At 33.0% G+C, this 26,455-nt stretch overlaps 2 protein-coding genes across 2 annotated transcripts in view; one reads left to right on the top strand and one right to left on the bottom strand.

Moving 5' to 3' along the window:
* The window catches only part of LOC143076800 (uncharacterized), a 55,126-nt gene extending 35,532 nt beyond the window's left edge, over positions 1–19,594 (top strand). The window contains exons 8-10 of the mRNA XM_076252671.1: positions 10,669–10,729; positions 17,038–17,094; positions 18,802–19,594. Coding sequence (XP_076108786.1) covers positions 10,669–10,729; positions 17,038–17,094; positions 18,802–18,863 — 180 coding nt within the window. The 3' untranslated portion in view covers positions 18,864–19,594. The remainder of the gene's footprint in view (positions 1–10,668; positions 10,730–17,037; positions 17,095–18,801) is intronic.
* The window catches only part of LOC143076802 (uncharacterized), a 493,545-nt gene that overhangs the window by 137,192 nt on the left and 329,898 nt on the right, over positions 1–26,455 (bottom strand). The window lies entirely within an intron of this gene.

Genomic DNA, 26,455 nt, shown 5'->3' with positions numbered 1-26,455 from the left:
ACTGTATTTGCAGATGCGCTTGTCTGTTCATCGTGTAATTTTGTGTTTTGTTTATTACATAGGCTTACATTTACGGCATTTAAATTTAGAACTGCATTCTAAAACCTTATGATTTCCGAATCAATTGAATCAAAGGTTTTTTTGTTTAATAGGTATAAAACCACCAGTTCAAAGCACTTTTGCTTTCTTGGTAATTTCTGCAATATCAAGCATAAATGGCTACTTTGTTTTAAATTCAAATGAAGTGGCAGTCAAAACTATACATCGTCCTGACTTGTGGTGAAACATTTATCATACCTTTAGTTGCATATTAGAGCGTACTGATTTCCGGAAGTTAGATAGAACAAAAACAGGTACTTCTGAGCTGAACAACAGGGCAAATGTGCCCGCCTATTATCATTGTAAATACTTTTTTTATTATTCGAAAGAATCTTTTAACAAGCTAAAGGGTTCTACAAAGATCCCAAGTCCCCAAGTTTTCATTTGATACCAAACCTACAATGCGTGTACAATCTACTGACGAATGAGACTGTTTGCAATATACACAATCCTTGATTTTCCTTTTTGAATTTTCCTCGGAGTTCAGTATTTTTGTGTTTTTACTTTTCATACACATGGTTTAGTTGTCAAGCGTGTATTCATGGTCTTGGTCTGATTTCCCCTAAATTATTGGGTTTTTTTTTGTGCTTGTCTTAGGAACGGCTTCCGTGTGAAAAGACGCAATTGATATCATAATATCGGACTTATTACCAGCCTCTTGTACATACATCTCCTTTAATAAAGCTTCACGCAGCGATATTATATCCAAGCTATTTTTTCCATATTCCCGAGTTTTTACTTATTTCTGCGGTTAGTTTCCCGAAAATTATGGGTACAAGAAAAGATTATACGTATTTTGAGTCTGACCTAGAGATTCGTATCGCCTTTGTTGGCGTCTAATTATCGTAAAATGACTTAATACTACTGAGGGTAAATGAAGCATGTGTGCGTTGATAATTTTCTGCAGTTGACCGTAACGCTCCTTTAGAAAATTAATTGCCTGGTCATAGTTTGCCGTGCTAAGGGATAACCCTGTGTTACACTGTGCTGATTCGTAATGGAGTTGTGAATTTAAATAACTTAACTTTTGTATGTTTGTAAGAACAGGGTTCTGGTGTACGGTTGATTCAAACGAATCCCAAAATGTCTGCCAATGTACAATATCTCCCGAAAATGAAGGCGAGTCTAACTTTGGTAGTGATAGAAATTCGGAGAAGGGTTATAAGTAGTGTTTGCTCTGTGATTTACAATAGTGCTTTGATTAGCATCCTGTGTCTGATTTGTATTGTGATTAATATTGCTAGTTTCCTGTTCAATATCTCCGACTTCTGTTCCGTCTTAAATTTGTTTGTCAAAAGTTTCGAGTTAGCTCCTCTTCTTCACCAGTGTTTCTGTGGCTGCCGATAGTTCTTGATTTTCTATGTCAATTTCTTAATTTTCTTGTCAGTTCTGTTCATTAGTCTTGTTACGGCGCTTCTGTGTCCACCCCAAATGTGCTGTAAGCTTCTACTTGGGTCACGGCACCAGTGTTTTGGTTTAGTGGGAGTACTTCGCTTGTTGTGTGAATTATAAAAAGACGTGTGTATATTTCAAACTGTTTACTGTTCTGACTTAAAACGATATACATACAAAACGTTTTAATCATATGACGTTACAATACGTTAGGTTAACCATTAGAGTTGCATAAGTTAATGTCTCTATATTGCGGATAATTTGTAATACCATTCACGTATTTGATCGTATTTTATAAATCATCAACCGTAAGCGTTAGAGGACTAGGGTATTTTGCTTTGAGGTTATTGGTCCACCGAGAAGAAAAAGAAGTCAAGGTCAAAGGTCAAGGTCATGTCCTAGAATTTCAGTTTTCTTATTATTGCTTCTCATCGGAAACCATATAAGATATCGATGACCTTTTTTTACTAGATTGTGAGTTGCGACGTGTCGTAGTTAATATATTTTGGGTAGGAGTGTTCTATGACATAGTTAATGAGAGTTTCCAACCCTGGATCTTTATGTTTAAATAACTCATTAACCATATGTATTATATATCTATGATTTGAGGTTCTGGCTTTATTACCTGTTATTGAGGTCGAGTCCAGACATTAATTTGAAGTTCTCGATTTTGAACTTTGCTATAACTTCATATGGATACATGTTTACATGGTTAACGTCAGTTGGGTCATTTGCATTCGGTCGTAAATATATGACCTCGAAAACTTTAACAACAAGTTACCTTCTTGTAAGCTAGAAGTAGCCATATTTTGCACTAATCTTATTTTGAAGTACCTCGAGCTAACTTTATCTCCATTATTTCAATCAAAACTATAAAGAAACCATATATTTTTATAATCAGTGTAAAGTACGCTATTATTTGACACAGGAAGTGACTTTTTGACTGAAAGTTGCTTAGTGTTTCCTTTGATTTATAAGGAGTGCATTCAACATTTTATTTTTGGAATTGTTATAGCAAGCAATATTTTAGCACCAGACATTCTACATGTTCTATTTCGAGTTTAAATCTATCAATAAAAACCAGGTTTAACCCATTTTATTTTCGAAAAAAAGCCTGCACCAAGTCAGGAATAAGGCTGTTGTTTTATCGTTTGATTTTTTTAAGTTTTTTAGGCTACCCCTTTTTGAAATGACCTACGAGTTCTGTATTTTAGTTTACTTTTTATATTTAAAATGAATTTTAATGGAGAGAGAATAGTGTTGAAAGTGGCGCTAAAATAAAAAAAAATTAAAAAAAGCCAAGCAATTGAAATGATCAAGCATAGGCAAGACATTTAATTGTTCTCTGTACAATTGCCTTTCTTCTTTGAACAATTGCTTTTGTACTCTGAACATTTGGTTTTCAAAAATTTATTTTCCCGCCACATTTGGAGAGAAATGGCACAGTTAGGGGCATCTAGTAATTCATCTTTCAACTTTATGTAGAGACTTCCATCTCACACCCATCAACATCAATATGACTCATTATGGGAATAACTATAAGTAAGTATTACCTCTAATCGGATATGATACATTGTATTCCTAAATAAATTTTCAAACCCATGCATCTGGACTCGAGACTTGTCCCACTTTTAAAAAGTTCTGAATATAACTACCCTGAAAAGGGACAAAAATATAAAGACTGTTTCTTGCTGTTTTATCATTTTATTCAACTATCAATGTCCCATTAGTGTTATAGCAATCATAATTTTGTTCTTTTCAGTTCTGAAAATTTGTAATATCAATTTCCCTAACTTTGCCACCCATGTCCTTCTCAATTGTACAACATCTATATTTCTAATATGGGACGATCATTTGTTTTGGGAGATGATGAAAATGCTTTTAGTCTAGGACTATTCGTATAGCGTATTCCACGATCGACATTGAAGATACGGATAACGAATTAGCAATGGTTCAACTCGTTGTCACTTTGTGTTAAAAATCAAAAAGAAACAACAACAGCAAGCAAGCTAGTAATAGATGAACAAACAATCGAACATTACAATATCGTAAAAAAACAATATTTCAAATCATCCATCGCTCTAAAATCTGTTTGTCATTAGTTAAAAAAGAGGTTAGAAACTAAAATGTTCATGCACATGTTTGGCGTCTGTCAAGGTTAATATTCAGGACGTACACGTGTGAATGCAGATGACATCTATACATGATATTATTGATTCAATAATTCAATAAATAAAAAAAAAAATATTCCTGAACTAGGAATAAATATAGCCGAATGCCGATAAAATATTTCGCTTTGAAATTGAGGTGCAATAAACCAAATAAATAGATGTCAATTTTGTGAATTAGGGATGACATGGTAGAAATAATCGGCTATTTTTAATCCACATCAAATCAGTCTGGGAATAACAAACAGTATTTCAGATATATTTCTATTAAATTTATTTATTGTCTACTCGCATAGTTTGTCAGAGAATGAATAAATTGGTGATACGTTTCAAGCACACTTTATTCCCTTTGAAAAAATCTAAGTTCTAATAATATTGTCCTCTCCATGGCCAGACACAACTTCTTTGGCTTTTGACTACCACCTGTAACCCTCTGCTCGCTGTTTAACTTGCAAAACACATTTTTGCCTCCTTATTTTTGCGTTTGCCGTGTTTGTGTGATCTGGCTGCAATACTTAGAGCACTGGCAAGGATTGTGATTCTGCTCCAGACAGCATTCTTAATAGAATAGGTCGCTATATCTTCCAACATTTCATTCAAAATCCTGCAGTTTGTCCGACTTTGGTCTTGTATTTCATTCACTTACATTACACACAGTCGAACAACGCCATTTTATTCATGAATCCATGTCGTTTGTTGGTGTGGTTCATAGGTAATTTTCGTTTCTCGTTTTTTTTTTAATTTAGATTAGACGTTGGTTTTCCTGTTTGAATTATTTTAATCTAATCATTTTGTAGCCCTTTAGAGCTTGTTGTTCGGTGTGAGCCAAGGCTCCGTGTTGAAGGTCGTACTTTGACCTAAAATTGTTCACTTTTTATACATTGTGACTTGGATGGAGAGTTGTCTCATTGTCACTTATATCACATCTTCTTATTTATATAAAGTAATGTCACGTGAATTTAACGACATATATGATCCATGGTTTTACAAAGAAAACATGTTTTGCTATGAGGATTTTACACAGATGTTTATTATGATATGCTTAAAATATAGTGGAAGATATTAGCAAGCAGAATCGAGGGAATTGTGCAAATGATGATACAAGCATGAAAATTAGCACGAAGCATCATTAGTATATACTTTTTAAGAAAAAACTGCTGGCCATGTCAAAAAAATATGTTTTTCAAGATGGCCACCGCCGTTTTAAAAAATGGCTGTTTTTTCGAGTTCAAAAATACTTATTTTTCTACTTGTTCCTTGACCTTCTTTTAGTGAAAATATTATATGGTTTGGTGGCGACATTCCTTGCATTCGGCGTATTTAATAGAAATACATATTTTACTCTTCATGGTTTGCGCATGCGCGAAAATGTAACAAAACTCACACATAAAAATTTGAACTATTTACTATTTACTTGATGCTTTGTGATTTTTAATGATATTATGAATTGTTTGATAAAAATATTTAAGGTTATGAAACAAAGGCGTTTATCAATTTTGGGCATGCGCAAACTATTTATAGACATACAATGCGATTTGCACCCACTACCAGAGGACACTGATGTAAATCATAGTTCATGTAACAGAGAAGGATATGAATTTCGTAAAGATATCTTGGTCGTCATTTCATTCCTCTAAACAATTATACTCGTCCATTCAAGTAACTGTAACTTTTATGATGCCACTGTTACATGCCCATTCAGTTGAATTGATCAATCATACGATGGATAGGTGAACAAAAGTGGTTAAACTTTCAAAATCCCGGCCAAAAATCAATTATAGCTGCAGATCAACCACTTTTGGTATTGGGTAAGTAAGTTCAGTATGAATGGCCAGATTTGTACGGAGAATATAAGTTTATCGTTATGTTTGGTGGAAAGTACATTAAAATGACTTGTTTTTAAATTCATGGGGTTATATTGCCTGAAAGTGGATGAACTTGTGCCCTCACTGAAGCCGACGTTGCAACACCTAGAACCTCATATTATTTTCATATATATTCAAATGAACCTAGGTCTAGACATGCGAATCAGATAACTGCGTGTGTTTTGCTTGAACCATTAATGTCTAAACGCAGTAAATATATCTCATGAATCTGTGTCTTTCGATTATTTGATAGTCTGGTGCAAGGAAAGAGAGTCATCTCGACTACAGTTTAATATTTGTTGTTCAATTATGAATTAAGAACTTTTGTTCTGTCGGCGGTATGCCCATTTTATGAGTCAGATATCGTACCTCACAAAAAGTCCATATAAAGCATGATACCGTATTGTTTTGGTCCAGATCGTGAAAATTATGTTCGACGGTTACGGATCCATCTCCGAGATATGGCTTCCCTTCACGAGCATCACAAACAAGGTGCCAATGGTAATTTCACTGTACGAAAGACCAGCAAGTTGTTTTCTTATATCACAATTGATCAGGCACAAACACAGAATAATGCAATTGTGAAGGGCGATGTTGGTGCCACCGAATATTCCCTTGAGACGATGGATGGATGGATGTCAGTAGACAGCTGGTAGATGAATTTGAACGAAATAGTGGTTTTAGTCATTTTAAAACAGATGAACGACTTCATGAAGACTCTACGAAAACACAAAAGGATTTTTATGAAAAGAGTCAAAGGGTTTCTAAAGTGATGAGTTTGGAAATCCATCTTCTGATTATACTTTTTTCTAGAACAGTCGTAAGATTTGTAAAAAATTGATTTTTTTAAGGAAATTATTGACTCGGAGGCAGGTGAAATATGTATATAAACTCTAAGATAGTGGGTCCGAACAATTTGAAGATCTATTAAAGTAAATGCAAAACGAAGGAAAATCTGCTATTTATAACCAGATAAAAAAAACAACAATTTCCTATTGTCGCCGTAAAATGAAACTGGAAATTAACTCATCACAGATACCAGGACTAAATTTAATATATGCGCCAGACGCGCGTTTCGTCTACAAAAGACCCACCAGCGACGCTCGAAATGGCTATGTTAAAAACCAAAGCGTAAGAACGTGAATAGTGATTGCGATCTCTTTTCTAGACTATTCATTTCTTATAAAAGTAGACAGTTTGACTTGGAAGTTTTCTTTATCCATGAAAACAAAATTACTTCTCTGTTTTTGTCTGAGGATGTCACTTTAAACAGTGTTATTAAATTGCAGCAAATGGGTATACTTGAAACATTGTGCGATTTGCAGTCAACTGATTCAAATTCTGACGCATTTACCGTTTGGGGGGCCAGCAACGGTCAATTCCAAGCCACCACGTTCAAAAATATTTGATGATTATGCAATCGATGTCATATTGCCTCACATCAAATTTTGCATCGATAGGTATTGACGAGTAGACATTGTATTTGATGTTTACTAAATGAATAATTTAAAGGCTGGACCGAGAAAAAGGTAAGGTGCTGGTGTTAGACGGAAAGTTGTTGGTTCTGATAGAACGCCAAGGATTTGGAGTCGTTTTCCTAATAAAGATGACAATACAACGGAAGGATTCAAGTTTGTTGCCGACAGAATTGCTTCTTTGGAGAAAAAAAAGTTACTCAAGGTGAAATATTCTTTGCAATTTCAAGACGGATACTTCCCAGCTATCCCTTTATAACCAAGAACACGCAGATACACGTATGTGTGTCCATAATAAGCTTGCTGTTGAACATGGTTGATAAAAGTAATTTTAAGTAATACTGATGCAGATGTAATAGTATTAGGATTGCAGCTCTCGCAAAATTAGGTATGGACAAAGTGTGGACAGGTTTTTAGAGGGAATAAAGATGGCTTCATGTATATGACATATCAAATGTGCTTGGTCTTCGTGCAGCTTTCCTTCCATGCATTCTGTGAATGTGACACTGTGTCAGCATTTGGTGGGAAAGAGAATAGGTCAGCTTGGCAGACATTGGAATTGTTTCCAGATGTAAAGGATGCTGTTGCTCGCTTCAGTTTTGTATGAAGACAGATACATGGACATCATAGAAGCATTTGCTTGCATCATGTACGGCAACATCAACATTTGCTGTTATCAAGGCACGATTTGAATCCTTTGTCAGGAAGCAGCGCCCTTATTATGCTATTCCCCCTACAAGAGGTTCTCTTCCGGAGCACCTCGAAAGAGAAGCATATCAAGGTGGGATCAACCGGATGTGTGCTTTCTACAGGTACACATACCAAGTCATGTGTTTGGATGAAAGAAAAACAAACACTGATAGTTGGAAACCAAAATGGACTCATTTGCACCCTCGTATCAGAAAATTTTGAAAATTGGATGCAAAATATCAAGCGTTGTTGATAACTGTAAACTGCTTTTTCTAACCAAACTAGGTATTTAACAATTTGAAATTAACAAATTCAGTGATATCTCTTTTAAATTAGTAGAAAATAAACCTAATGAAATTTTAAACCTTTTTGTCGCAATTTTAAAACCGGAAGTAACTTTTTTGTCATGTATGTGTTGTGTCATAGTACTTGAGGAACTGTTGCAGTAGTCTACGTTTTATCAATACTTGCATTGGATTATACCTACAACACAGCTTTCAAGGAACTTACGATATTTAGATATTTCAACGTTTTTGCCACCATTTTGGAACCGGAAGTAACTTTTCGTGTTTTATGTATTGTTTCATCGTACTTAAGGAACTGTTATTTTCGTTTTATCAAACCTTACTTTGGATTATACCTAAAACACAGCTTTTAAAGGATTTACGAAATGTAGCCATTTTCAACGTACTTGCCCCCATTTTTGAACCAGAAGTCATTTTTCGTCATTTCTGTATTGTTTTATCGTAGTTTAGGAACTCTTATTTACGTTTTATCAAAATTGACTTTGGATTATACCTATAGCACAGCTTTCAAAGGATTTACGAAATATAGCCAATTGGATATGACGCAATTTTTAAAATGAGCGGTGGCCATCTTGAAAAAATGAAAATTTTGGATGGCCAGCAGCTGATTTTTTTTAATTATCGTTATGTCAACCTCTACACCAAATTTCATACTTGTATCACGATTTGCACAATTATCTCCACAATATCTCCCACTAATATTGTTGGTTATATACTTGGCTCATATCATTTTTGTAGAAAAGATGCATAAAATGCAATTTAGGGTCAAATATGTCAATTGCGACGTATTTATGACATAAAGGTGGCATCACAGATTACCTTCTTGCATTATAGTTTCCAGGTCAAATTAACAGTTTTTAGATATCTCTAGTCACTATACAATATAACAGCGAGTGAAAATCTGAAAAAGCAACATGTTCAATCCCACTTCATTATGTATTTGGCTGTCCTAAGTCGGAAGTCTGTGACTCAGCGGTTACTGTGTTTTGCTGTATATCACATTTTAGTTTTGTTTATTCTATTGTATTGTACACGAATCAGGACGTTAGTTTTCTCGTTTGAATTATTTTACATTTGTTATTTTGGAGCCCTTTATATCTTGCAATGCGGTATTGGTTTTGCCACCTAATGAGGGCCGTAAGGTGACCTATACTTGCTACTTGCTTCGTCATTTGCTCTTTGGTGTGGAAGATGTGTCTCTTTTGCAATCATACCACATCTGTTTTTTTTCATTTTAGAACATTTTTTTCTTTCTATTTCTTTTCTCCAAGAAAATGGTAATCATGTTAGTAGTCTCATACCATTTTGTGCCTATACCTAATATAAAAGATGCTCGTTTACCAGTGTTCAAAATGTTTCAATCGATTAAGAAGACAAACCAAAGCAACAACCAAAAACCGATTGAGAACCATACACTCTAAAAGTAGCCAAACCACGTGCGTCGACGGGATTGGTGTCTCCTGCTATGCTTTCATATCCCGACATCCAAATCCACACACAGTCAAATCATCATATTCGGAAACAGGACATAATCACTATTCATATCACATGTATCAGACGGCTTTTCTGATATCTACGGATCTCAAACTGGGAAAACATGTCACGAAAGAATTGAAACAAAAAGTATTGGTCAACTAATTTGTGATGATGACCGGAAACTTATGTCGTGTCGATTGCAGCCGTCTTTTCTTCTCATTACTCTGTTCTAGCCAATTTTGTATTTTGAAGACACGTACTGCTAGAGATGAACCAAGTATAGTGAACATGCACGAGCATAACGAGTTACGATATATGTAAACTCCATACGATTGAGCAGAAGGTACGCTACTGCTGTAAAAAAGGGAGTTGACTATTTGAAAGTTTAAATCCGCATGTCTTTCATAGATTCTAGTTCTCCAATATATAAATATATTGTTGGTGTCTGGCATCTTGATGATATTGTCTTCGCTGTATTTGTTTTAATTGCTTGTCAAGTCATACTATCTTAATAAGCATATGCTTTTCGCTGTTAGAATGAGTCGGGTGTTCTTGGATGGTGACGTTTGTGGTTGGTGATGTCCTGTGTTTTTTTCAGTACTGCTTAGTAGTTATTTACTTGCTGCCATCATGTGAATGTATCATAATAATATTTGATAAAATGTGTTTGCTATAAACTGAACCAGTCATGTTCAAACATTTGTTTGTGCCTAGCGAGTGACGTGAACAGTAACAAGAAAATACGTTGTGTAATGGTTCATGGAAATCAACATGATCAAGATGTTGGAAAATTTTATGGTTGAAAACTTGATATTTTGAGTTTTGAGAACGACTATCTGAAATAATGGTTTTACAAAAATCAAACTTACTAAATTCAAATATATTTTTTAAGTTAACAAAACACAGGAACGAAATTATTTGTCAAAATTTCAATATTTCAAATTTTCAAATTTTCGTAGATAACTTTTTTAATTTTGAAAAATCTGTTGTTAATTCTTAAACGGTTTCTTCTGTTAAATGATACATAAGTTTGTTTTCGAGTGTGAGATTAAACAGTTTACTACATTTATTTTCGTTGTCTGTTTAATCTTTGCAACCATACTGAAAATATGCATCTAAAGTATGAATACATTTTATAAACTCATTGTATCCATACATTCACCATTAGTTGTTTTTTTAACGAGCTTTCAATTAACAGTGTATGGAATCAATTGAAAGGCTGCATAAAACGAGAGATGGAAGATTGCACAGAAAAACAGGTAATTTCAGTTTATTATATAAACTCATTGTATCCATACATTCACCGATTTCAGTGATTTTCACTTAATTCAGTGATCTATCGACAAAAGTGCATACAATGAAACGTAAATTGCGACTGTTTGACATATACCCATGATACTTACTGCAAAACCAATATTTTGGTGGATACTTCATTTGCAAGTTTAGCCCTTTCTAGCTGACATGGCAACAAATTGTTTTTTCATTTTTTTCTTACTTTTTTATGTACACGTCAGAAGATCAGAGTTATATAATCGCGATCTAATTCTTCTCTTAAATAAATTGCTCGCAAAATAAGTTGATTTACAGTTTTAGGCTTTTGACTTTGAGCAGGTGCAATACTGCAGCGTGTTTAAACATGTGTTATGAGATCTTTACCCCATGTACCTCTGGCCAATGTAGAAAACACACAGCAATTAACACAGTAAAACTAAGTTTAAAAAATCTAAATGTCCGATGTTAGAATATGTAACAGAAGAAACTAAGTAAACTAAATGACAATGGTACACAAACTAACAAAGGACAACTAGCAGTAACTGACATGCCAGCTCCAGATTTCAATTAAACTGATTGAAAGATTGTGTCTTCTTCACATGAAATTCAAGCACAATCCCTCTCGTTAGGGGTTTAGTATCATAACATCATAAAATATACGAGAAGAACATAAACCGTATCATGCCAATAACTTGATTTAGAATAAATGGGTTTATTTCCGAAGCAAAGACCCTATGAGTGAATCAATATCATTTTTCCAAAAAAGTTCATCTTTAATGTTGTTCACTTGATGATTTTTTTTTTATCCATATATAAAGATAAGTATTTATAGGCATCATATCACTACCTTTTCCTAAAGACAAAATACACGAAGATGTACAAAATTAACAGTCGGCGAACGACCTTCAACAATTATCAAAACCTATAGCATAGATAAATCTTGCAAAGTCTCTGGGTTGACGTCAGCAATTAGTTTATATGATGTAAAATTATGCACCTATATTTAGCATGTTTATCTATTGTAATAAAAATTCATAATATCTAATAAAATTTGTAGATTTAGCTAACAAAGTCCTTATATTTGAATAAAGTAACATTCGTTTATACTGGAAAATTGTTTTAACGTTAAATAAGATATAATTAAAAAATTGTTTGCTAGCCCCTCCCTGTGATTAATGTTATATAACTTTGGTTAATTTTCCCAACATTCTATCATTATAGGGAGATAATATAATTCGGTTTTCAATTATAGTTTGGTTTTTTTTAAGTAAATTTTTTTTTATGTAGGTTCCAATTATAATTCTTCACTAAAGCAATTGGCATAAGTTGATAAAGTGGTGGCTATGGAGCGTATGTGTGTTTGTGTTAGGGGGTTTTACACTTCTTTCATGTATTTGTCTTTAGAGATCGAGTAATGCAGATACATTAAGTTTTCAGAACTTCTGACAAAAATTGTATACATGTATACCATATTAAAGCGACAAATGCTTTAACAAGTAGCAGGATGAATGCTGTTGCAGGTTAGATGATGTGGACACAATTTATTTAATAATGTATCCATGACATCTGAATGACTACATCTGGCTATTACACGCGTTTTGATCAATTAAACGTTTAAAATTATAACATACCAATATAAAGAACCGTTCATCATTTTTATATATTATTCAGTTACACAAACATCACAAGACAGTGTGTGTAGTGAGACACTGTACTAAAATATAGACTTGGTCAGTGCAATGCCTCAGACATAACAGAATACTGTCTAAATATAAAATGAGGTAAAACATTCAGGTGATCAAATTTATAAATTTATATTCATTCGTCAATGTCTTTAATACACCAAACACAAAAACTGAAATCTATTGAAATCATAAATTTTGTAATTATTCAAAAATAAATCAAATGACTAAACTTAAATATAAAATTATGAACCTGTTCAAGGGAGACAATACTCGCATTACTTGGTTTGACTTTTTCGAATCGGAACATAATACAAAGGAATGTCACTCTTGCATACAAATGACACATCAGTATAATTAATTAACTGCGCATTCGTGCTCCACTTTCAATGAAGATTTTAAATTATAAATATAACCAAAAGTTTTTTATCTGTAGGATAGTGACGACTAATGAATGCTAACACACAGTAAAGAATATTTCTTTGAAATTTTTAAACTTACTCAGAAAAATGCTCGAGCTTATTAACTATTATCATAGCTCATAATTAACGTTTTTACACAATATAATAATATAATAGTTTAAGATCATTTGCTTCCCAAAGTGTAAGACGCAATACAGATCGTATGCTTGTATCAACTTACCGAAATACAGATTTAAGTAAGTCCTGAACATTTCGACATTGTTTATTTATTTTTTATCAATACCGGTTTGTAAATGTTCCGGACCATGTGAGTATTTGGACCATACGCGTATGGTCATGACCATATGCGTATACTCATATGGTCCGACCATACGCGTATGGTCGGACCATATGAGTATAATACTCGTTTGGTTATTAACGGGCCGGACCATATGAGTATTTGGACCATATATGTATATTTATTTTTCCAAATTACATTATAAACGTTTCAATAATACAAGAACTTTATCTAAAAAAAAAAAAGTGATGGTTTAAAACATGACAATTTTTTAATTTTATAATAAAAAAAACTACGTAAAAATTTAATATTGATGCCATAGTTAGTTTTCATCGCTAGTTACATTAGTGCATGTAGGCTTGGATGACATTCACTTCCACACGGTATCATAGCTTTTTTGCATTTGCAAGTTTTGTGCACGATCTTTTTCATTTACACATTTTGTTTGCGAGTGAAAAACAAGCCTTTTTGCAGCTGCGTACAGTGATACCGAGGTCTTTGGCAATTCTGATGTCTACAGTGTTTTTAAGAAGCTCTAGATCTCAAATATCGTAAAATGGTTGACTGCAATACACCATCTTCACAACACAACTTAAATAAACTAATAGTATGCTACTTTCCAGTGACTTCTTATGTAACAGTTCATTAAGAAATTTTTGGAATTTAATTTTTTAGTCGACATATTGCCATTTACTCGTAATAACAAATCGGTTATGACCATCGGTAATGACCATCGGTATAAAATGTGTTTACTTTAAATTTGACAATTAAGTAAAATTAACAATGTGAAACTTCTTATTTTTATTTAGCTTATCTTTTTATTATAATATAACGATAAAATTACCTATATGATAGCGTCTTTTGAATGAACGGTCATACCATATGAAGAGTTTAGAAGTATTAAAAGTAAACTGTAACAGAGTGTTAATTACCCCGACCATACGCGTATGGTCGGACCATATGAGTATATACCCATATGGTCATGACCATACGCGTATGGTCCAAATACTCATATGGTCCGGAACATAAACAAATCACAATTATATGTTAAGATCCGACTAAATACCCATATCCCGATATCGTCAGGTAAATACGCTACTGAGTATATTAAACGTTTGAAGGCCATAGAAACATATGTATACAATCTTGACCATATGAACCTTCTCAAAAAAGGAGTTCCATTTCTTTTGTTTAATTTAACAATATCAGTCTGTACTTAAATAATCAAATACAATCATTGCAAGTCACGATATAAAGTATGTTCAATGATACACTACTCTGATGTTTAATTTATAACCTTTGATGGTGAGTTACAATACAAATAAGATTACACTATCAAATCTAAATTTAGGAGCTCAATAAACATTATCACAGTCAGAGTAAGGATGTGACAAGAAAGCTTTATACACACGGAAGAATTTCATAAAAGTTATAAGTATTCTGTTAAGAAATTATTGCCTTCATTGTTTATAAGTATAAATAGAGTCTATTTAAAAATCCTAATGTAAAGTGTAGTCCTTTACTGTATAGTGTTTTCCCCAAGCAGGTTTAGCATGGATAGACGCCATGCCGTTTTTAAATGACGCTTTGCCCATTTTTAGTTTTAATTAATGACGCCATGCTCTTTTCACTTCTTTGGATGACGCTATTGTGTTTTTGAAAATGCCCTAGATAGAAGCCTTTTCAAAAATAAAATTTCAAAATTTCATACCTATCTGCCATTTCTGGTAAAATTGTTACCTGATTGTGTAACACTCTAATTCGCCCTTTCTGAATCTAAAGAACTATGGGTAATCTCATTGTTCGTACACCAAAATGAAAATAACGTAACGTCATTGACTTAATTTCCATTGTTTAGAACGTTTTAAACCAATCTCGACGTTTTAGTGTACGCTTTTGAAAATATTACCCAGAATTCATTAGATTCTAAAACGGTGAATTAACTGACAATGGGATAAAGTTAAATACCTTGCCTTTGGCAGTTTTACCACCTCTGTTAGTGATTGTTTACTGCTAATTAGGGGATTTAAGATTTTAATTAAACAAATACTAGATATTTAATTTAAAAAATGTCCACAGGTTATCCATTTGTTTATGTACAGCATGTACATTTGAAAAACTTCATTTAAGTAGGCATAAAATTAAAATGAATGGTGAAACAATTTCAAAGGTATACAAAGTTTTGCCTAAATTGGTAAAAAAAAATGTTTTGTTTCATAACCCTGAGTATGAAATTTAAAGAAATTCGTATTTTGAACATAAACATGGATTGCACTTCTTCCTGTTTTACTTGTATTTATAATCCTCCTTATATAGGAGCACTTAACAAATGCTTTTATTTTTAACAATTATTGAGAAAAAAACAGTAACTGTTAATACCTTCTGCAATGTATGCAATGTATTATTGATCAATATATCAATTCCTGTTCCATCTGTTATATTTTTTAAACTTTTTAAATTTAAAAAAAAAAATTGTAACATTTTAAATGAGACTAAATAACTTCCAACCAACATAAATAACACGTACAATAATTTCTAAATAAAGTTAAAATAAGGTTTACATGTTTAAATACAACTTATGTTCCATATAGTGATTATTGAACTGGTTACCTGTTTCTATTTTTGTTTCCTCCAGCATACTGTAGGTGCCCTTTTGTTAATTTTCCATACACTCTAGGTGCCATTTTTATAAATTTTTGCGCGCTCTAGATGGCCTTTTTCAATTAAGTAACCATGCCTTTTTTATGTGATATGGGAAACACTGTTACATGCACCTATATCTTTATGATCGATGTTCGGTAGGCATGGAACCTGTAATCTATTGACAAATAAAAAGACTTGGGGAGGGGGGAAAACAAATTTTAAAATCCGTGGAAGGATTCCCCCTGCCGTCACAAATGAATACATATAGTACATTTGCTGACACTGACGGAGGCTATTTATTCAGCCGAAATATATTTCAGCACCATTTTATAAGATCCTCTTCTTATATAACCATCACCTAATAATACCGTTGCGCAAATCTCTCGGCTTATATACATATAATGCAGTTCAGTCTGATGTTGCTGTATGTCATATTTGTTTGCTGTTATTTGTCTTATTGTAAATCAGGTAATTGGTTTTACCGTTTGAGTTGTTTTACATTTTGTCATTTTGAGTCATGTATCGGTTTTGCTGTCAAGGTTTTGTTCGTTTGGTCATTTGTGAAATTTGTTAGCTGCTGGTCTTATTTTTAATTTAGCCATGATGTTGTCTGTTTTTCCTTGGACATATGGACTTTGGTTGCTGTTTATATCTTCTGACACCTCGTTTTTTTATGTAACAGTGAATACAATTTTAGAACGAATTAATGCATTATGCGTTGTTGTGGTTTGTTTTCTGTATTTATGGTTTTATGATCTCGTCAAAGTTTGTATGATGATTTCAACAATCAACTATGTTTGCACTAAAGAGACATTAACTTCAAACAATATGGTTTAGTATATAAGCTACTGTTAATATTATATAGTCTGCAGTTTCATATAACCTAGTGTGACAGTTTGGCTGAATACTTGTTTTACATAGATTGTGATGCAGTGTAGCAGGATATGTTTACCCTGTAGACACACATAACATTTTTTTCTTTTGGAATTAATTCAGGTAATTTCCATAGTTGTTTTGTGTTGCCTTGATTTGTCATATCGGTTGATTTATATCATCGGTAACCACTAATTCACTCATTCACCATTAACTCCATAGTATATTTGACATCGCGATAAAACAAGGTATAAAAAACAATTTTTGCTTGAATAGCTACAATGTATCATATGTAATGAAACAATCATTAAAACTGGTCCGTCAATATTTAAGTGATATTTAGTGAGATTTTAAGAAGATCAGCGCATATAGTATTATTTTCATTCATATACTTTCAGGAAGTGAAGAGAGTGTTGAAAACGTTTCAACCAGTCAGCATGATGAAGAAATAAGAGGTGTTTACGTTTATTTTAAATCTTGAGACCTCCAGTATCATTAACACATAAACTGTCAAACTATATGGTGTAGTAAAATTGGCTACTCTACTGTTATAATGCATACAATGTCCGACTTCTTGCTGTGGCATTGTGACTGATTGTTTATTGGCATTATGGCTGATACATGTATAACAGGATGTGTTGTTCTATCGACGCACTTATTATCGTTTCTTAATGATTTCATTTTATTTCCTTAGTTATAGTGTGTGTTTTTTTTTTATCTGAGTCGTCTTATAAAATCGGAAACCACCGATGTCATCATGTTTCCTGGATTCCATAATATAGTTGACATTGCAATAGTAAAAGGTTTCCAAAAAAGAATGTATTCTACATTTTTGTTTGGGGTTTTTTGCTTGATGAACGAGTACACACTATTGCAATTGCACACGCTGAAGATCTGATCTAATTTAAAACAACTTAAAGCGTGGCCAAACCAGAACAACATAACAGGTCCACGAGGGAGTCACAAACTTTATTTCAATTGATTTCTTATGTTTAATCATTTTCATTTAACATATAGCTATGATACAAAATAATTCAATCAGTAAAACTGGTCCGTTGTATTTAAGTGAGAATTTAAGAATACCAGTGCATGTTTTTATTATTTTCATTCATAAACTTTCCGATAGATCAGATAGCATTGATACCGCTCCCAACAGCCAGAATAATGAAAAAATGAGAGGTCTTTACGTTAATTTTAATTGTTTTGACATCATGCATCACTAATGAAAGTTTAACTGTCAAACCATATGTTGTTATGCTACTTTTAAAAATGGGTTATCATTAATATAGATATAGGAAGATGTGGTATGAGTGCCAATGAGACAACTCTCCATCCAAGTAGAAATGTATAGGTCAAGTAAACTATTATAAGTCAAGTTACGGCCTTCAACATGGATCATTGGCTCACACCGAACAGCAAGCTATAAAGGGCCACAAAAAATACTAGTGTAAAACCATTCAAACGGAAAAACCAACGGTCTAATCTATATAAAAAAGTTATAAATTAACTGTTAACAAAATTTTGAAATTTTGAAATACTACGGCTTTTCTACCTCAGGAATAGATTATCTTAGCTGTATTTGGCAAAAAAAATAGGATTTTTGGTCCTCAGTGCTCTTCAACTTCGGACTTTATTTGGCCGTTTTAACATTTTTTGATTCATGCGTCCCTGATGAGTCTTTCGTAGACGAATCGCGCGTCGGCACAAATATAAAATTTCAATCCTGGTATCTATGGTAAAGTTTATTTACAACCACTGGGTCGATGCCACTGCTGGTGCCGATGGAGTTTTAATTCTCCGAGGGTATCACCAGTCCAGTAGTCAGCACTTCTATGTTGACTTGAGTTATCATTGATATGTTCATTATTATAAATTAACTGTTTACAACTCGTACTTTGAATTTTTTGAAATACTAGGGTTTTTTCACCCTAGAAATAGATTACCTTAGCTGTATTTGGCAAAACATTTATTAGTTTTGGTCCTCGTTGCTCTTCAACTTCGTACTTTATTTGGTCTTTTTACCATTTTCTTTATTCGACACTCCCTTATGAATCTTTTGTAGACGAAACGCGCGTCGGCGTAAATATAAAATTTCTATCCTAGTATCTAGTAACTTTAGTACTTTTTAGAATATTTAGAATACTTTTTTTATTTACTTTCAGAACTTGTCGTTTTAAAAGATCCCAACGGACAGGGCGATGAAGAAATGGACACTGACGTTTAATTTGTTTATTAATATTCTGTTTCGTCTGAAACGTTATCTGTCATATGTTCTCTAAAACGTTAGTGTGTCTTTTATGACAGGGTTTATACTATACCGTGTTCAATATTGAACGTCAATAGAATGGTTTAAAACCTAATATCATATACTGTATCTTTGAACATTTAATAACCTTTGATTACACATATTGTTCGATGTTGCATTTGAATTATCAATTATGTATGTAAAATGGATGTTTGATATTAACATGGTATATACTTACCAGAGAGAAATATGCGAAATCATCGTCCACAAATTGTTCATCCTTAATCCTGATTGATTTCATAATTTGTTTAGTTTACAGGCATATCTTTAACATGTTTATACACAATACAACTCATATCATGTTTGATATTTAGCAAAACTCGAGCAATCATATCCTTGAACTTAGTAAATCTCATGTTCATGATGTAATTATAGTTTTTAGTCATAAATCATTGTTTTTTTTTTCAATGTTTTGAAAACATGATTTAAACGTTTTTAAACGATTTGGGTTAACCTTCTGGCTATAAATAAAATAAAATAAGAAATTAAACTTGTATTAACGTATCAGCGTTATGTTGCTCTCTGTTTTCTTTGATTACTGTGATTGTAATTTTGTGTACTATGCTTATGTTTTAATATCATTAGTAGCATATTTGTCTTGATTTTATAATGCAGTCGATCCTATATATGTTAATAAAAGATTCAACTTACAGTTTAGAAACTATGGCAAGAGGCATATGTAAATGTGATGTTTCCAATGATGCATAACTCATGTTTCAAAAGTATCATAACTGTCAAAAAGGTATTTTATTCATTTGCAAGTTTATATATTTTACTAAAAATTTAGACAAACAATGCAATGCAAGATCTGCTAAAATTCAATAGCAAATCTTTATCCATGTTTTAATATGTTAAATCATAGCAATTAAAACTGCACTGTGTTCAGCGACACATAACAATAGGCCAACTAACTTATAAAATATAACTTTCAATAGTTGAGCGAGTGATTGTCAGGTTAAACTAGGATTGTATTACAGTTCACGATGTAGACTAGTCAGTTGATTTTATATCTTCGTTTCTTAAAGGATGACTGATACTTTCAATGTAGTAACATGCAGTATATTGTTATTTGATATATGTGTATGTGATGTAACTCAACGATTAACCTGGAGTAACACAGGATAGACGTTGCAATTAGATATACTTTGTGAAAAATAAGCCAAACAATGTTAAATTAGTGCTGGGATTTGCAATGATACATGGTCTGCCTTGTGTCTTGTATCAAAGGTCCCCCTACAAACCACTCGTTCTACTAGGCTGTATAATATTTCATTGTATGCTTTACATAATCTTTTATCACAGTACATAAAGTATTGTATCAAGTCAATGTTCCCCTTGCATATCAGCTGTGTTGTCTGTTGTAAAAGATGACCGTTATTACCATCTAGCCACATGAATATAATTTCATTACATATTCGAGAACTTTACGACAGACCTTCTCACTCAAATTAACTACAGGTAAAAAGAGTAAACACCAAAATTTATACATACAAGGTTATTTATTACATTACACAAGGTTTAATCTGTAAATTTTGTAGACTTATTTTTCTCTAAGACGGATAGGAAAGCATTGTGCTATGACATTGTTGCTACACATCCTACTCTGTATCCAGGAATAAATATAAGCTGTGGTGAAAGCCCTGTGTAAGACTAGCTTATTCGATATAGACGCTTTTTCTGAACTTGTCACTCATTTATATGAAAATATAATACAATACATATTGTTGTTTTGTATTATCGTCTTTTTGTTTTTTTTGTCAATTTAATGTCTGTTTTTTGTAAAGAAATTATATATTTAGTACATTCAGAAATATAACCAGTAATTAATAGCAACACATTACTTACACTAACTAATGCTCGTTTGCCTCAAAATATTGTCATTTGTTATTCGGATAATTAAATAAAACAAATTAAAGAAATAATAGTTTAAAAAAAAGCAAACGAAAATGTTTCCTTTATAATTTTCTTTTAGTCAACGTCTTATCGTAAAACAATGGTCAAACCTCATCTAAATTATCACAGGATAACATGGTGTGGACCAGTTTTAAAGAGAATGCAACTCTCATACATGTATGACAAAACATATCCAAAGCCTGGAGTCTAAAGTTTTTCATTCGTCGTTGTTTTATTTATTTATAAACGAAATAAGAATAAATAAAACAACGACAAATGAAAAACTTTAGACTCCAGGCTTTGGATATAATTTGGCATACATGTATGAGAGTGCTCAATATAAAAAAGAAGATCTGGACATTTAGACAACTCTTCACCAGAGACCAAATGACACAAAAATTAACAACTATGTGTCACCGCACGGCCGGCAACAATGAGCAAAGCCGAAACTGCATAGTCAACTATTATAAGAGGTCCCAAATGACAAATGTCAAACATTTCAAACAAGAAAACTATAGGCCTGATTTATGTACAAAAATTGGGAGAGTGATACAATACAAAAATAACATTGAAAATAAGTGAAACCTAAGTACAAGACTTGACACATCAGTATATACAAAAACAAGATACAAATCCTCTGAGAGTGTGTGCAGTAAATGTTCTGAAAAAAAGCGTCTTGCTCAATTTATAATGAGTTAAATATCATTGAGTAGACCACCAACGGATTACATTCTGAAACAGCATAAAAAGAGGGACGACGAAATATAACTGAGGGATATTCAAACTCATATGTCGAAAACAAACTGACAACGCCATGTCGAAACAAGAAAAACCGACCAAAAGACAAACAAGTATATACAACGAGGATCGTTGGCAATGCCAAAATTTAAGTATCTACAGAATGAGCGACCGTATGTTTTTACTTAATATCTTTGTAAATTATAGATACACACATGTATTTATTTATGCTGCATATTTAGAAGCTATTGAACCAAGCGTTTCAAGTGGTGACGTAAACATCATCCCTTCGACAATTTTACGGACGATATTACGAGTTGTTTAACCGCTATAGAATATCAGTTTTACAGAGGAAGATTGATATGCTCTTATTGTCGTACCCACAATCCCATCCTCTTTACGTCGTGTGAAGTACTATGTTAGACTATCACCCTCTTTGTACTTACATGAGCAAATCATAGGGTGCAACATGTGGAACAGGATAGCTTACTCTTTCCGAACACCTGTGATTTTTGATGAGTCAGTGTCGCACGGTCTTTAAGAGGGCTCAAGGGTATACATCCCTCAGCTTCTTATTTAAAATGTAGGATTTTGCTAATTTTTTTTTCTATAAATGAGCTTTTTCATATACTAAACAGAAAAATAAAATTCAAAAATGAGGTCACCGTTCATTAAAGTTCACAATCTGCCATCGAAAGAAGTATGCCTTTTTGTTGAGGTTCTTTTTTCTAAATAGAAATTAAAAGGAGAAATAGCGGAAATATCGTTAAGTACAGCTTATATTGTGTCGAAAGAAGGAAGATAAAATGCTCATAACTCCAAAAAAACAGTTACTACATCTGTCAATAATAGAATAATTTTTATAAAGAAAGGACAATCAACAGTCCACAAAGAAGATTGAGCAGACCAATCTCTAGCAAAAACGGTGGTAAACTAAAAAAATAATTTAACAGGACAATTATTCCATTCTATGACAGTAGTATTTAGTTTCTTTGTAACAGCTAGTGAATTCCTATTTATTTTTTAACAACACCCTGAACAAAGAAAAAGGTATAATTAACTCTTGTTTTTTTTATTGAATTACTATGTTCTTAAAATGCTTATTGTTATAGAATCATAACATATATTTACGATTATTGAACAACAAGGAACTACTATTTACAAATAAGGAAGAACATAATTGTTTTTTGTAATCATGGTAATATAGGTCACATTATTCACTGTTCAATATTTTTTCAAAAATATCATATTTCATAGATAAACTACATGTATTATATAGTCTTAAGCAACGGGCAGGGGTATTTTTTTAATAAACGCTTGAAAAAGCACAAGGGAAAAATTATTCAAAACAATCAAATCTGAATAATTTATATTTATAAATTGTACATATCTATTATCTATATATGAAAGTTTTAATATTCTTAAAATATATAAGAATCATAAACAAAAGTTGTAAGCCCTGTCTATATATGAATTACCGTTTTGCACTTTGACCAAATGATTATTGAATTGACAATTAACTCATGAAAAACTAAATATCGATGCTGTACGTCATCATTAATAGCATAGAAAGACATGCTCTTCTTCAATGCCCCAGCCCTGTACTATAAGCCAACATTCTCAGGCTTGTTGCAAGTATTTGCATACATTTGTAAGAACAAAAATGATGGAAAATGGCGGAAAACATCTATTAGTCTGTAACAAGCTATAGTTGTTGGAAAAGATTTTGGTGCTCAAAACCAACTGCTTGTATACAGGAAAACAAAGGAAGTAATTAAGTATTGCTTCATATACCCACAACAACCAGGTGATAAAACAATTAAATAGTCACAGATTAAGAACCAACACACAGTTTACTGGTATACATAGAAGCCATAGAGGTGATCCTCTTCGAGCCGCCACACGTTTTGCTATTTTCGTGAAAGTAAACATGTAAACCACGATAATAGGAGATGACACTGACTATTGTAAATTCAGATAATATTGCGAGGTTTTTTATAATTCGAATTATGCGACTGGGTGAGTTTCGGAATAATAAGAGCTCGTATTCTGATACATATATATGTACATAGTTAACAGAGGTGGGTTCTCGTCGGAGTTGTTGAACATTGTTCAATATTGTTTTAACACTTGAACCAGGTATTCTTGTAGCGTGTGGAAAGATCGGCATCCCAAAGTAATACTTTACGACTGATCCTGAAATCAGGCATCACAAAGTAATACTTTACGACTGATCCTGAAATCAGGCAATTCCATAAGTCTACACCATAAACGAACTATATAACATTGATTGTTTACATGTATAGAAGTCTATCCCATGTCACCTGTTATTGCTGTAATCGGTGAGGTTTTCCCAACACCCAAAAAAGTTCGGATTGCTCTATACTGGAATATTTCAAGTACATCATGACGCTTAGATCCCCACACCCCTGACGCATTATCCATTACGGAGATAACCGTATTTTCGTATATCTTTGTATTATGTAGCAAATGCCATATTACCCATATCCATCAGAACTAAACACATTTATTCTAAAAACAGTTGTTGGCATGACACGGGTTATGTTCTTCTCATATATGTTATGATGGTATGATACTAAACCCCTAACGGGAAGGATTGTGCATGATGTTCATATGATGAAATCATAATCTTTCAGTCAGTTTAATTGAAGTCTGGAGCTGGCATGTCAGTTAACTGCTAGTAGTCTGTTGTTATTTATGTATTATTGTCATTTTGTTTATTTTTCTTTGGTTACATCTTCTTACATCAGACTCGGACTTCTCTTAACTGAATTTTAATGTGCGTATTGTTATGCGTTTACTTTTCTACATTGGTTAGAGGTATAGGGGGAGGGTTGAGATCTCACAAACATGTTTAACCCTGCCGCATTTTTGCGCCTGTCCCAAGTCAGGAGCCTCTGGCCTTTGTTAGTCTTGTATTATTTTAATTTTAGTTTCTTGTGTACAATTTGGAAATTAGTATGGCGTTCATTATCACTGGACTAGTATATATTTGTTTAGGGGCCAGCTGAAGGACGCCTCCGGGTGCGGGAATTTGAAGACCTGTTGGTGACCCTCTGCTGTTGTTTTTTATTTGGTCGGGTTGTTGTCTCTTTGACACATTCCCCATTTCCATTCTCAATTTTATTTATGATGTAAATGATCCAAGCTCTCTACTAGCTGCTGTTAAGAGTTCTTTCACAGAAACAGCGAAGTCCATATCCTCAGATGTCATTAAGCCTAGTTGAAGGCAGTACATTGACCTACAATGGTTTACTTTTTTAAAATTGTTATTTGGATGGAGAGTTGTCTCATTGGCACTCACACCACATCTTCCTATATCTATAGATAGCAATATTTATTTGCGAAATCAATCCGGGTATTTCCAAACATAAATTTAGAATCACATCTAACGGCGGAAGCTTTCCGAATATAAAATGATCTTCGTTTTATCAATATTGACCTGTAAACAGTTTCACTTTGTCCATTCATGTAAAGTATCCAGCTTAGTTTGTAAACCGTGAGCACTTTCAGATATAAACACAATATCATCTGCATATAGTAAGCAACTGACCATATCATTTCCAATTGGAATTCCATACGATAGACTGTTAATCTCTGGCACTATAGGCTGTCTATGAATAAAGCAAAAAGTGTCGAAGCGAGGTTATCACCTTGACGTACACCAGAATCTATTGAGAACCATTCCGTGAGTATACAAGGGGATACTCGGACAGCAACTTTTAGTTTAAAATTAAGACATCTGATCGTTTTGAAAAAAAATCCCAGATAGTACTGAACTTAAAAGTTTATTCCACAAGATAGTGTGATTGGCCGAGTCGACCGCTTTGCTTAAGTCGACAAAACATATGAATGTATCCAAATTAATCAGTTTTCTATTTTCAGAATTGTGCACAACGAATAAATATAATCAAGACATGAATATCCTATACATGTATTCAGATTCAATAGTTTATTAAAGTATCACATTTCATTAGACGTCTTCGGAAACAAAGTTTACAATAACATTTAGGTTGACGATGATAATTACAGGTAAACTTACCTGTGGGTCGTCTCAAAATACATAATGTCTCGAAATATGTGGCTACATGCTTAATAAACGAAAACAATGAGAGATATAATTTTAATGAAACTATTTTTCACCATTTTTATAAACAAGTACTTCTTTTATTCGTCTGAATCAGACGCGGAGCTGACTTCCAATGCTTTCAGTAATTTAGGAATTTTCTTTGCCATAAATTTTTCATAGGTAGGCTGATTTTTTTACAAGCTGCATCAATGATGCTTTTTTGGGCTCCGCTTTTTTTTTCCTTAGACGCACTAGGTCCGGGCTGCTGCTCGTCAGGTAGTTGCACTCCCTCAAGTTCCTCTGCCACTGTCCATATTGAGACAAATTGGAAATTATGTTTTCCAGAATGACACTGGCAGGCCATACAAACTTTCCCCGAGAAATAGAGTTATGTTGTTCATGCTTTGGCTAAGATCATATCTGTGTTACCACATGCTTACCTTAAAGGGGCACTAGCTAAGAGATATATCAAAAATCCAAAGTTTGATTTTTTTTTTTTTGTTCAATCAATAAATGAAGTGGAAATTTTTATTGTCTCCCTTCAGGTTGTATTTTGCTCGGAGAATTTTCTTGTGTTTTTGGAGCTTTCTTCAAGGAATTTCGTCAACATATTTGGTGAGAAAGAACAATTTCGTACAAACACTATATTTCCACCTTTCATGATAAGAAATACCACTTTAAAATTAATAGATCGGCAACACAAACTTTGTCAATGTGTAAAGTAATGAGTAGTGAACTGTTTTAATCCACCCGTTAGATTATCTATTCAAAATGAACGGTGACAAAAGTG

Source organism: Mytilus galloprovincialis, chromosome 5 (genome assembly GCF_965363235.1).
Source record: "Mytilus galloprovincialis chromosome 5, xbMytGall1.hap1.1, whole genome shotgun sequence".
NCBI classification, from domain to species: Eukaryota; Metazoa; Mollusca; class Bivalvia; order Mytilida; family Mytilidae; genus Mytilus; species Mytilus galloprovincialis.
This window is presented reverse-complemented; position numbering and strand designations above follow the sequence as displayed.